General features: G+C 43.7%; 1 protein-coding gene across 3 annotated transcripts in view; it reads right to left on the reverse strand.

The window, feature by feature from the left end:
• Positions 1-12,316, reverse strand: part of TMEM131 (transmembrane protein 131) — a 186,679-nt gene extending 174,363 nt beyond the window's left edge. For 2 of the 3 annotated variants that reach the window (XM_061431587.1, XM_061431584.1), the window contains exon 1: positions 11,565-12,315. In XM_061431587.1, the coding sequence (XP_061287571.1) occupies positions 11,565-11,748 (184 nt within the window). In that variant the 5' untranslated portion in view covers positions 11,749-12,315. Of the gene's footprint in view, positions 1-11,564 lie in introns of all 3 variants that reach the window. The other variant, XM_061431586.1, reaches the window with a different exon arrangement.
• Between the last annotated feature and the right edge of the window lie 232 nt (positions 12,317-12,548).

Consider the following 12,548-nt stretch of genomic DNA (forward strand, 5'->3'; position numbering starts at 1 on the left):
TATCTGTGTTTTAAACGGGGAGTGGGGGGCAGGGGAAGGGGGAGAAGGAAGAGAGATCATGACTGATACTGGTTCTTTCTACTTGACAGATCACAGAAATTTTCTCAATTTGGTGGTGGTGGTGTAGTCACTAAATTGTGTCCGACTCTTGCGTCGCCATGGACTGTAGCCCCCCAGACTCCTCTGTCCATGGGATTCTCCAGGCAAGAGTACTGGAGTGGGTTGCCATTTCCTTCTCCAGGGGATCTTCCCGACTCAGGGATCAAACCCAGGTCTCCTGCATCGCAGGCAGATTCTTTACCAATTGAGCTAGGAGGGAAGCCCTTTCTCAATTTATATTTTACAATGTTTCATTTTTATAACCAACATGAAATTTTTTGTGAAATTAAAAATTTTTCCAAATTGACCTCTAAGTTGCATGTACAAGAAGAACCATTACATATTATACTGTCTCATTTTACTGGAGATTAAAATTCTGTTTTATACTATCATAAACAAGCACACACACCACCACCACCCCCTCCCCACTCCAAGCAGTACTGATGGCAACAGAGGAATTGTAGTCAAGAACAAACAGATTTAGGGAAAGTAGGAAGAACAACTGCGGTGGTCCCCACATGGCATAATGTGAAGATTAAGAGAGATAAGGCTTGTAAAGCAATCAGCACAGTGCTTGGCACAAAGAAAGTACTAGATAAACATCAGCAATCATCATCAAGTAATTCTAGGCATTACCAATCACAGGCAATAACTGCTTACATTAATATGCTGAAATCGTACAAAAGCAAACTTGTATAAGTAGCATCATTTCATATATACTTTTTCTTCATTCTGGTTCATCTTTACGAACCATCTTTATGGTTTACTGCTTCTCCTACCAAGTCAGAACTCACTGTGTTGAACTCCTTAAAATGCTAGGTCCAGGAGGACTATGACCCTACTCCGTAACCTCCAGAAGCTCAAGACCCTATCCAACCATAAATAAACTCAGATGCAGCCGGGAAGAAACTGACAATCTTCAGAAATTATTTTCTATTTACAAGAATTTCTAGGATTCCAATAAAATGAGATTTAACTGCCAGCCTGTTCCCTTCTTACTCTCGTCTCTTGTCAACACTTTTCTCAGTAACCTATTTCTGGGTCCAGCCATAACCCAAGAGAAGTCCCCAGCATGGTGAGATCAACTTATAAACATGAACTAACTTCCCTACCTGTGAAACATTACTACTGCTGTGCTAACCCTGAAAAGAGACATTACCTCTTGACAGTGCTAACTGCTATTCCACTCTCCATTTGCATCAAGGAGCAATGTTTCAACACGAGCCCATGTCACCAACTCATGGAAGTATTTTTTAAGTGATCCAGGGCTTCCTTGGTGGCTCAGTGGTAAAGAATCCACCTGCCAGTGCAGGAGACATGGGTTTGATCCTTGATCTGGGAGGATCCCACATGCCCAGGAGCAAAACTAAGCCTGTATGCCACAACTACTGAGTCTGTGGCTCTAGAGCCTGGGAGCTCCTACTACTGAGCCCACGTGCTGCAACAACTGAGACCGGAGCCTGTGCACCCGAGAGCCTGTGCTCTGCAAGGAGAAGCCACGGCAACAGAAGCCCGTGCAACACAAGGAGAGAGCAGCCCCTGCTTGCCACACCGAGAGAGAAGCCTGAAGAGCAACAAAGACCCAGCACAGCAAAACATTACTTTTTTTATTTTTAAAAAAGAGCCACATCTAAAAGTTTAGTAAAGGTGATCCTGTCTGAAAAGCACACTGCCCTCTCTCACACACTGCTTAGACACCAAGCAAAATTTTAGAATGACAAATGTAAACCATATTTCAAAGCTCTTCATATAATACATTTAAGTTTTAGAAAGCATCTTCGTACCAGAAACAATTCCCTAGGAAGACCTGCTGCTTCCAATGTACTCATTCCCCCAAAAGAAAGTCTAAGTAGTGCCTGTGCTGTACCATGAATGCAAACTGCAAATTAACTTGTATCAATAGAGTTGGCTTAGGCTATTTCTCAAATTTACTGCTGAGATGGGTTTTTACCAGTTCATGCTTTGATTCAAATGTATACTGCAACTACACAGGAATAAAATTAGTTGTTAAGAATCAACGTTAGACTGTCATATCATTTCATAATCATAACTGATTAAAAACATAGCCACAAATTGTTAAAACTTGAGAGAGCTTAAAATATATTTCATTTTATGGGCAAGTAATCTAAGGAAATAACTTAAGCATGCAGAAGTTATGTCTCAAAAGCAGAGCATAGTTCTTTTTATCAAAAACTAGAAGTTCACAATTCTTAATCATACAATGCACTCTGATTTAGAGCAGCATCAAAAAGAATGAAACACCTGGGAATAAATCCAATAACTAAGAGGGTGAAAGACTTGTACACCAAAAACTACAAAGCACTGCTGAAAGGAAATGAATAGGACACAAAAAGGTGGGAAGATTATCCCATGATCACAACTCCAAGATGTAATACTGGTTAAGGTACCAGTATTACACAAAGCAATCTACAGGTTCAATGCAAACCTACCAAAACCACAACAGCGTTTTTTGCATAAATAGAAAAATCCATCCTAAAATCCATATGGGATCTCAAAGGAACCCAAACAGCCAATCTTTTTTTATTATTTTTTATGTTATAAACTTTACATAATTGTATTAGTTTTGCCAAATATCAAAATGAATCCGCCACAGGTATACATGTGTTCCCCATCCTGAACCCTCCTCCCTCCCCATACCATCCCTCTGGGTCGTCCCAGTGCACTAGCCCCAAGCATCCAGTATTGTGCATCGAACCTGGACTGGCATCTCGTTTCATACATGATATTTTACATGTTTCAATGCCATTCTCCCAAATCTTCCCACCCTCTCCCTCTCCCAGAGAGTCCATGAGACTGTTCTATACATCAGTGTCTCTTTTCAAACAGCCAATCTTGAAAGAGAAGAACAAAGGTTAAGGTCCCGCACTTTCTGATTTCAAAACAGTTACAGTGATCAAAACAGTGTGGCTGGTACTAGTAACAAGAGAGCTAAACATATCAATGGAGTGGAACAGAGAACCCAGGAATCAGCTCTCATGTACATGGTCACAGGATCTTCAAACAAGGGTTTTAAGACCACTGAACAGGGAAAGGACAGTCTCTTCAACATACGGTGCTGGGAAAACTGGACATCCATGTGCAAAACAATGAATCTGGACCTTTATTTTATATCATGGACAAAAACTAACTCATAATTAATATCAAAATGTTAAAACCTCAAACTGTAAAACTCCTATAAGAAAATACTATAGGGAAAAGCTTCATGACACTGGACTTGGCAATGTTTTCTTGGAAATGATATCAAAAGCACAAGCAACAAAGGCAAAAATAAATAAGACTACGTCAGACATAAAAAAATTCTGTGCATCAAAGAATACAATCCTAAAAGACAACTTACAAAATAGGAGAAAATACCTGCAAATCATCTAACTGAAAAGGATTAATATCCAGAATATATAAAGAACTCCTACAACTCAACAAAAATAACCCAATTAAAAGATGGGCAATGGACTTGAACAATTATGTCTCCAAAAAAGATATAGAAGTGGCCAACAAGCACATGAAAAAAAGCTACTCAATATCAATTATTACAGAAATGCAAATCAAAACCACAATGAGATATTACCACATATACATTAGGATGGCCATTACCAAAAAAGAACAAGTATTGGTGAGGATGTGAAGAAACGAATCTTTGTGCACTGCTGCAATGGAAACCAGTATGACAGTTGTTCAACAAATTAAAAATAGAACTCTCATATGATCCAGCAGGCCCACTTCTGGGTATATACCTAAAAGAATTAAAAGCAGGATCTCAAACAGACATTTGCCCACCTATTCACAGCAATATTATTCAGAACAGCCAAGAAGTGGAAGCAACCCTGAAGTCCAATGTCCATTGATGGATAAATGGATAAACAAAACGGAAAAATTACACACACACACACACATGATTAACCAGCCTTAAAAAGGGAAGATATCCTGTCACATGCTATGACATGATGAACCTTGAAGACAAGATGCTAAGTCAACTACGCCAGTCACAAAAAGACAAATTCTCCATGATTCCACTGATACTAGGTATCAGGAGTAGTCAAATTCATAACAAACAGAAGGTAGAATGGTGGCTTCCAGGGGCTGGGTGGGAAACTGAGAGTTATTGTTTAATGGGTAGAGTATCAGTTTTGCAAGATGAAAAAGTTCTGGAGACCAACTGCCCACTGATGTGAACTTGACTTAAAATTACTGAACTACGAGCTTTAAAATGGTTAGAATGGTAAATTTTATGTGTTGTTGTTGTTTTAACCACAATTATATAGAAAAAGAAAGAAACTGGGTCTGATGCTCTATCATGACAGATAATGTCAAGGATCACCTTAGACCTTAGACATTTTTCAGACCTTTGCTCTAAGTGCTATATTCAACAGAATGAAACAAGCAAAGAATAATAGTTTTCTAAATATCTTTCTAAAGAAATCACACAGGAATGAAAGAAAAACTGATCTACTACAGATGATAGTGATTGCCTAATCCAAAAAATCCCTTCACCAGAATGAACAAAGCACCAGGAATGAACTTCTGGAGTCCCTTCCAAGACTTCTAACAGAAGTCTGAGGGCCTTTCCTGGTGGTCCAGTGGCTAAGACTCCACGGTCCCGATACAGAGGGCCCAGGTTCAATCCCTGGTCAGGGAATTAGGTTTCACATACTGTAACTAAGGTCTGGTGCAGTCAAATAAATAAGTCTGAACAAGATTTCACCATTGTCAAAAACTGATGCCACTACTGGCCTCTGGATTATCTCCATTTCCTTTTAACACAGGTCCAGTTTCTGAGACTATCCACACATCTTGACTAACTTGTCATACCAATCCCACGGACAGGGGAGCCTGGTCGCTAAGAGTCAGACATGACTGAGCGACTTCACTTTCACTTTTCACTTTCACGCACTGGAGAACGAAATGGCAACCCACTCCAGTGTTCTTGCCTGGAGGATCCCAGGGATGGGGTCGCACAGAGTCGGACACGACTGAAGCGACTTAGCAGCAGCAGCATACCAATCTAGAACTAAGGAGTATGTGAATTCACAGAAGGCAATGTCATTTTTTTAGAAGATTTTTTTTTTAACGTGGACCAATTTTAAAGTCTTTACTGAAGTTGCTACAATACTGCTTCTATTTTATGTTTTGGTTTTTTGGCTGAAAGGCAAGTGGGATCTAACCCATGACCCCTGTGTTGGAAGGCGAAGTCTTAACCAGGGAAGTCCCATATGCAATGTTAATTTTAACCTAAGCAATATACCAAGTACCAAAATATTAAGAGCAAAGAGTCGAGTCAGTGGCTTCCAATATCGAATGCATGTTACACGGATTACTCATTCATGGGTCTTCCCTGTGCATTTTTAAGAATATGCACAATCCAAATGGCCTATGATCATTTTAATGGTTGAGAAGTTGATAGAAAGTGTTATGGATGTTTATGGTTGTTTTTTTTTTTTTAAACTGCACCTCACTTGAATACTTAACATGCTGGTTTTGCACAAACTGGCAGGACAGTTCTTTTTTTTAATAATTTTTATTTATTTTTATTTTTGGGGCTGCTCTGGTCTTTGTTGCTGTGTGAGGACTTCAGATGAAGTGAGCCGGGGCTACTCTTCATTGCAGAGCACTGACTCCTCATTGCAGTGGCTTCTCTTGTTGGGGAGCACAAGCTCTTGGGTGCACAGGCTTCAGTCAGGCGCAGCTCCCAGCCTCCAGAGCACAGGCTCAATAGCTGTCACTCATGGGCTTAGCTGTTCCTCAGCATGTGGGATCTTCCTGGACCAGGAATTAAACCCCGTCCCCTGCAATGGCAGGTGGATGCTTACCCACTAGATCACTGGGAAGTCCACTTGATATACAACAAAACCTACCAGTTTATATACCCATTTAGGATTGACTAGCTTGGCTCAAGGAAGAGATGGCCTGCAAAGGAACCCGAGCTTAAATGCCTACCGGCTCTGTTACCTTGGAAACATTCCTTTATTTCCCTGTGCCTGTTTCATGATATGTAAATTGGGGTTTTATGAGGATCCAAAATCTTAAAATCCAGAAGTAACAAAAGTGATGGTTTAGATAAATGTATGTTACTCATTTTAGTTACAAGGGAAAGCAACATGTAGGGAAGAATAACGTGGCGTCGCTCTAAGTCTTACCAGAGCAGCACTGCTAATGGTACCTGAATCCAAGTTCAAGTACAGGTTTCCTGTACTCTGGACTCTCAGTCCAGAACTCAGATATGAGAACAGGAGGATGAGGTTATTCGAGGCAAACTTCTGTTTAAAACTAAATGCCCGCCCTGTCCACACTGCAGATGTTGATAGAGGTTCTGCCCCACAGAAATTCTGGGTGAAGAAGGACCCCCTTAGGGAATTTAGGTAGCTCAGTGAGGCAGTACCTGATTAAGCACCAAAATGAATGACAGCTGAGTAACAAAGACAATACAAATTTGGAGAATGGATGGCAGAATGAAGGGAAGTGGAGACAGCTGGGAGGTGAGGACCCCCAGCAGTGCCCCAGCCTGGAGGCTGTGGGCAAGCTGCCCAAGGAAGTTAACACTCCAACATGCCACTTGGTAAATGGTCAGAAACGAGACCAACGCGGCAGACAGAATAATCATGGCGTTAATAAAAACTGGGAAACTGGAGGTGGCATCAGACAATTCTGCTCTGGACACAAGCAGTGTGTGCTGGTCGCCAGACATGCAAGAGAGGGAAGACAGCCAACGGGCATCCAGAGAGCAGCGGGCATCCAGAGAGCAGCGACTGAGAGCGGGGCAGGATGATGACCAAGAAGTACAAAGTCACAGAAATGAAGGGAGAGAAGTTCCAAGAAGAAGCTATCGACAGTGCCCAATGCTGCTTACCACAGATAAGGAAAAACTCAGCCAGAGAAAAAAGGCATCTCCCACTGACGGGCCAATCAGAGAGCTCAAGCCACAGGCAGATGAAGGAGAACTTATAATATCAACACCTGGCAATGATTTCATTTTTCTCTAAGAGTAGCTTGGCTTATGACTCTACTCTGGATGATAACAAATTAATGATTTTACACCTACTCCCCCAAAGTTGATTTTGGGGGGGCATGGATCTCTGAGGATGGTGGCGAGGATTACAAAGAGGAGGAAAACAGTCCTCAGCAAGAGAAAGAGGGAGCACACTGCTTTCAACAACAGCATTTCACTGCTGCCCGGTGCAGATCTGGGCAGTAATGAACAGCTTTTAGTAAAAAGCAAGCGACAGAAGTTCCTTAATGGAGCACTATGAATGAGTATGGGCTTCCCAGGTGGCCCAGTCATAAAGAATCCTCCTGACAATGTAGGAGACCTGGGTTTGATCCCTGGGTGGAGAAGATCCCCTGGTGAAGGAAATGGGAACCCATTCCACTATTCTTACCTGAGAAATCCCATGGACAGGGGAACCTGGTGGGCTACAGTCCATAGGGTCGCAAAAGAGTCAGACAAGACTCAGCGACTAAATAACAACATGAATGAATATTCTACTTACTAGGCTCTAAATTAAAAAGTAATCACTCTACCCTCATGCAAAGAATGAAAACATCTCACTCTTTAGAAAATCACTCTTAAAAAACACATTTATATTATAAAGTAAAAATTCAATAAGAAGAAAGTAAATACTACTCCTGATCAATCTAGCATCTAAGATAAAAAAACTCACCAAATTAGGTTTTTAATCTCTTTTCTTCCTGCTTTTATTCCTAAGCACTTTCTGTTCATATGCTTTGGAGACAGAACGCTTTTGTACCCTCCTCCTGCACTTCTGTCACAAACACAGCTTAAAACAAAAATTTGTGCATGAAACAAAAGTATCTGGTAGACAAACTTAAAAGTCCTAAGAAAGACTATCAAACTTCACCCTGCCATAAATCACTAGTGATAATAACATGTGAAATTGTTACAGATTAAAACAATCACATTCCTGAAAACTTACCCAACTTCATCTTTACTAGATACATAAAATGTACCTCGATATTTATAAAAAATTAAAAGACAACCATGCCCCCCAAACACATTTCACAATGAAACTATATTATAGATGATATATGATGCTTTTTTGAGGAGGGCATGGCAACCCACTCCAGTATTCTTGCCTGGGAAATCCCAAGGACACAGGAGGCTGGAGGGCTACAGTCTATAGCGCCACAAAGAGTCAAACACAACTGAGGTGACTTTGCATGCATGATGCTTTTTTAAAAAGCTTTTATTTGTTGGTAATAATGAATGGGCAGACTTACAAATAAAAATACTACTAAATGTTAGATGTTTACCATATACACACATATTTTCACTGTATTTTTAATATATTTTCACTACACCATCCCCCTATTTTCACTCTTCTGAATATCTAGATCTTAGCTTCAAGGAAAACTGCCAGCAATCCAAAACAACCAATTAAGTTGTAATAATTACAGTAACTTCTACCCTGGACAACTCTTTCAAAGTCCTTACAAACTACAGAGCACAGTCAAAACATCCTCAAAGGTCCCCTTTTCTCTAGACTAGTGAAACACACCCTCATAGATCAGTGAAGACAGATGTTAAGATATAGCAGTGTTAAGACATATAGGAAAGCGGAGAGCCGAAGAACTGATGCTTTTGAACAGTGGTATGGGAGAAGACTCTTGAGTCTCTTGGACTGCAAAGAGATCCAACCAGTCAATCCTAAAGAAAATCAGTCCTAAATATTCATTGGAAGGACTGATGCTGAAGCTCCAATACTTTGGACACCTGATGCGAAGAACTGACTCTCTGGAATAGACCCCTGATGCTGATGCTGGGAAAGACTGAAGGCGGGAGGAGAAGGGAACAACAGAGCATGAGATGGTTGGATGGCATCACCGACTCAACGGACGTGAGTTTGAGTAAGCTCCGGGAGTTGGTGATGGACAGGGAAGCCTGGCATGCTGCAGTCCATGGGGTCACAAAGAGCCGGACATGATTGTGTGACTGAACTGAACTGAAGACATACAGGATGTTAAGACAAAGGTTGCCTCATGCGTCTGACTTAAAATTAACAACACCTAGTCCAAACATGAAATCTGCATTAGGTAATCTAGGAATTTCTGCTGCTTTTCTTTAGAAGATGATGAGTTTTACTTAGTTTCGAAGATTTTCCAGTGAAATTCGGCTGCAATAGAAATATACTAACATACGAGATACCCAGAGAACCATCATTAAAATTGCAGGTAAGTCTTAGCTTCAAAAAGTTAAGGTAGTTTATACTACCAAAATAAAACCACACCAAAAATCCTCAGGATGTAAATGGACAGAGTGAATTCAGCTGCCTTCAGAAGTCTGCTCAGATTTGCTGAGAAAAAACTCAAAACAGCACCCTTTGGGGGGCAAACGGGGCCAAACTTGCGGTATCACATTCATGTAAGAAAATCAATCTCACTTCTCCTACTTATTCAAACAGAAACTATTAGAATTTGATCACCAAGGGGACTGAAAGCACTGGTCAATTTTGGAGCTTTCTTCCTGGAATATTTGGTCAGAATCAGATCCATTGATGATGGGCAGAAGATATGTCAATTATCTTCAATAGCTAATTTCTCTGTTCAAATTGTTCATATAGACACAACACAGGCCACAAAAGGTGTCTGATTCTCAGGACCACTGGCTGATTCCACCCCATCTTTTCATTCTTGTACACCGGGGCCCCAATTCTCCTCCCCTGGCCCTTACATTTATGGGTATTAGAGAGATGTACTAAAACTTAAAAACCATACAAAAGGGAAATTAGCAAATATTAATTAGTCTGACATTTCTCAAACAAAGGATTTTTCTTAAGTATACACCAAGAATTAGCATAAAAAATGGCTGCTGGAAAAATAAGCAGAAGAACAATACAAACTTAATGTTTTACTGGATGTTTTACTGAAAAACTTAACGTTTTTCAGTCATTTTAGATCCCTGTGTTAATGACCCATGAATATAATTACTTCCTCAAACAAATGTTAAATGCCTATTGTGTGCCTGGCACTGTGCAAGGTAATCCAAGGAAGACAAAAACCAGGACACCTGCCAAGCACCACTTCAAATTCAAGGAGACCTTAACTTATTGGACCATTGCAGTTTTACTGGACACACCAACTACATGCCAGGCTGTGCTGGGTGCCAATGGCCACACGAGAACCAATCAACTGCAGATCTGTAACCAAAGATGAACTGTGACAACCCCAGGTCTGACTAGTCCTAAAGCAGCAATATTTCATTCAAGAAATACTCTTGCCTCTGTAGATGAATCCTTTCTACAGACAGCAATTCTTCGAATAACTTCCTCCTATGTTAACAGAAACTGCTTAAGAGTTAATTGCACCGTTTTGAACAACAACAAAAAACAGTAAACTGAAGCACCTGGCACTTTAACATGAATTTGCTTTGCTTTGCTGTTGCCTCCTGTAACAGTAAAAAGTGACTTTAGTTGTGAAGTAGAACGTCAACCCTAAACTCACTGTGGCAAGAACTTATTTTCCTTGCAGTGGCAGTTCAGTGTGAAACGAAAGCTAAACTAACAAATATCGCTTAGCTTTTTAAAAACCATTCACTTTTAGTGATTTCTTCATGAAGGCTCTGTGGTCACTCATTTCCTCAGGTTCAAAAAACAGGTAGTGCCAACGAAAGTACAGATCTGGGCTTCTAGGTTACAAAACCATTTTTAACCCCGGAAAAGCACCGTGGTTACAATCATACAATGCTAACTAGAGTTTCCTAAAAAATAACACTTAGCCCTTAATTGTAAATTACAGGTAAAGGTTCGCAAGCTAGAAACCTGACATTGGTTTTTAAAGTCTTTCACATTAAAAACAATGACACCCAGTTACGTATCTTAAGACATGTAAAAAATATTAGAGAACTGTTAGCTGAACAATCATCAATACTGCAAAACGATACTTAAGAGGGAAGCTAAAGATACAAGATTCCTCCTCCGAAAACGTTTAAACAAATCTAAAGTAAAATTTGGCAAGCTGTCCCCCAGTGTCGCTATTTTTACAATTTAAAGTGAGCTCTGTTCGCACGCCGTTATTAAAACCGCAACCAAAAAAAAAAGTGTCCTGAAATTTGCTTATTAACAACAATCAAGTCTAAAAATATGCCCCTCCTACCTAGTGAGCCAAGTGGCAAGAATATACGAGAACTCAGGAAGTTTTGAAATGGCAGTGACAGGAGACAAGGGGGAAGACGGGGGTGAGACGAGGGGAAAGAATCACGGAGAACAAGAGCAACTCCGTGCGGTCAAAGCCGCGAGTTGGCATCCGAACTGCGAGTTCCCGGCTCGGGACGAGACTCGACCGAGCAACTTCGCGCCGGACCGAGCCCTGCGCCCGGCCGCCCTCCGAGCCGCGAGCCGCGGCCCTTCCTCCCCGGTGGCAGCCCGGCAGCGGCCTCCGCGAGGGCGCGGTGACAGCGCGGGGCCGGGCCCGGGAGATGCCGGCCGGCTGACACCCACCTTCCTTCTCGGCCCGCGCCGCGGCCACGACGAGGGTCATCACCAGGTGCAGTGCTCCCAGGAGGCCGGCGGCTGCGCTCCGCGGGCCCCCGCCGCGGCCGGCCGCGGGCTCCAGACCGGCCACGGCGGACGTGGAGGCAGCGGCGGCGGATCCCGCTGCTCCTCCTCCGGCCCGCTTCCCCATCCCTGCCGGCCCGGGGCCGCCGCGCTCGAGGTCCGGCGCGGTCCTTCTCGGCTAGGCGGTGGCGGCGCGGGAGCCGTGGTCCGGGCTCTGGCCGCGGCGCCTGGGGGAGACAGCGGTTCCGGGCCCAGGGCTCGGGCTCCGGACGTGGGTCTGGGTCCGTGCGTGCGTGTGAGCGAGCGTGTCAGTCACGGCCTCCGCCTCAGCATCGCCCACGGGGAGTCGAAGCGGAGAGGCCGCGGGTCAAGCACGGCGGGCGGCCATACTGGAAACGGGCACTGGCGGCGGGCTCTGGGCGCTGGCCTGCGAGGGGCGGGGCGCGGCCCTGGGCACCGCCCCCGCCGTGCCGTCACCTGAGCAGCCCGCCGGTCTGTCTGTCCGCCCCGGAGTTCGGTCCGAACTCCTCGTCCCGCTCTCAGAGGCCCACGGCTCCAAACGCCAGACGGGACGGGTCAACACAAATCCAACCTGTCACCGGTGCCCCACCGGGGAGGGGGAGGAGGGAGGCCGGCCGGGGCCCAGCCGCCAGAACTTGTAATGGCGGCCCACGCTTCGCGGAGGCAGGGACGGCGATCACGTGGGGATGGGGGGCGGGGCTTGGTCGCGCAGCCGCCCTGGGGCGGGGGCGGGAGCTGGGCGGAGTTTCGGGGCGCTGGGGGAGGCAGGGCGGCAGCTGAGAAGCAGGGAACAAACGCCTGCATCCCCTGTACTGCATTGCGAGAGCCTTCCAGAGAACTGAGTGCGCGGACCTCGAAGTCTAGCGCGGAAAATCCATTCCAGTGTCTCTTCCAGGCCACACCCCC

Source organism: Bos javanicus, chromosome 11 (genome assembly GCF_032452875.1).
Source record: "Bos javanicus breed banteng chromosome 11, ARS-OSU_banteng_1.0, whole genome shotgun sequence".
Lineage (NCBI taxonomy): Eukaryota > Metazoa > Chordata > Mammalia > Artiodactyla > Bovidae > Bos > Bos javanicus.